A 1,440-nucleotide genomic window follows, 5' to 3' on the forward strand; every position below is an offset into this window, starting at 1 on the left:
TATATATGTATATACCTGCATCCAGAGCACCGAGAAATAGAACAAAGAATTTTTGTTAGTGAGTTCACTATAGAATTAGCTAGCCAGGTCAAGTAGAACAAGGCTATATCACACCCTGAATATGTATAACTCATGGTACAGTTTCATACCTATCAGAGCACCGAGAGAAGTGAATTCGGACAATCTGTGTGGACGCCGCTTTAATAGCAACGATTATAAGGAACTGTCCGAAAGTACGCTCAAGAATGAGTTAGCGAGACTGACCGATGAAGTAGGTCGGCTCAACATGCTGCTACTCGATAAAACGAATACCCAGTTGATACCAGAGGCAGATATATGGGATATACACAGGCACATGACTTATATCGAGAGACAGGTGGGTGAGGTTAATTTGCAGAGGTACAGCCGTAAGTATATGCCATTACTCAATCCGTTGGATAACCGAGTGTAAATCCGAATTTTAAAGCACAATTATACGTGTGTGGTGGTAAATTTGGTGCAGTCGCGATGCTCTGTTCCTCCACCCACGAATGTGGAGTGTTATTCAACTATATGTTCAAGGGCAGCGTGGACGCTATTCATGAAAAAAATCTTGTTTTATAGCTTGGCTACGCACGATAGTGTGCCGTGCTGATTTATTGACCTGCATACACGCCTTTCAACATCATGTGAGGATAACATGTATATAAATTATAAGGTAATTTCGGTATACATATGCTGACGTGCATAGATCACAATTGGGAAGTTCTATCACCGTTCTACAGCATAGTTCTAATCAGTATGGTTTCAACTAAAAGAACATGAGCATATTCGATGGTATTTATGCAGGGCTATCTGGGACACATATCTTTAAGGTAATCTTTGTACAAATATTGCCAAACCCTCGGTAATACGCCTTGATGTTTTAATGGGTTAGGTCGGATATATGCCCAGTTTCCTGCAAAATACAACTCGTGGTTCAAATACGATTGACACACCCTGTCAAGTATACCTGCGTATTTAAGTATGTGGATATACTCATATTTGTTGTCTTTAAACTATTTTTTCTTCAACGCAGATCAAAATCCTTGCCAAGAAGAAGAACAGCAATACATGTAATACTGACGAACAATCCCTTCCAGAAAACTTTGCTAAAGAGACAACGAAGTCATCCAAAGTCAAACATGACGAGAGTATAAGTGAACGGAAAACTGAATACACGAAGAGAACTTCTGTACAATGCGACATGGGAGAATAAAACGCACTTCTGATTAATTTTCCCTCGAGTTTATACACCCTAGCTATAGGGAAATGTTTAGAACATTTTAAATGGTTTCTAGAAATGGTTTCTCGATATGCATTGTAACGCAACAGCTGTTGAGTGACTCATATATGCTGTTATGTATGTACAGAATAATATGTATCAGCATATATATATATATATAGATATATAGATATATA

At 38.4% G+C, this 1,440-nt stretch overlaps 1 protein-coding gene across 1 annotated transcript; it reads left to right on the forward strand.

Annotated features, from left to right (window-relative positions):
- Nucleotides 1-1,057: 1,057 nt before the first annotated feature.
- SARC_06631 (hypothetical protein) lies at nucleotides 1,058-1,242 on the forward strand (the record flags this gene model as incomplete). The annotated part of the gene is made up of 1 exon (XM_014299444.1): nucleotides 1,058-1,242. A coding segment is annotated over one exon (180 nt), but the record flags the coding sequence as incomplete, so codon positions are not given.
- Between the last annotated feature and the right edge of the window lie 198 nt (nucleotides 1,243-1,440).

This window comes from Sphaeroforma arctica, assembly GCF_001186125.1.
Source record: "Sphaeroforma arctica JP610 unplaced genomic scaffold supercont1.481, whole genome shotgun sequence".
Taxonomy (NCBI): domain Eukaryota; class Ichthyosporea; order Ichthyophonida; genus Sphaeroforma; species Sphaeroforma arctica.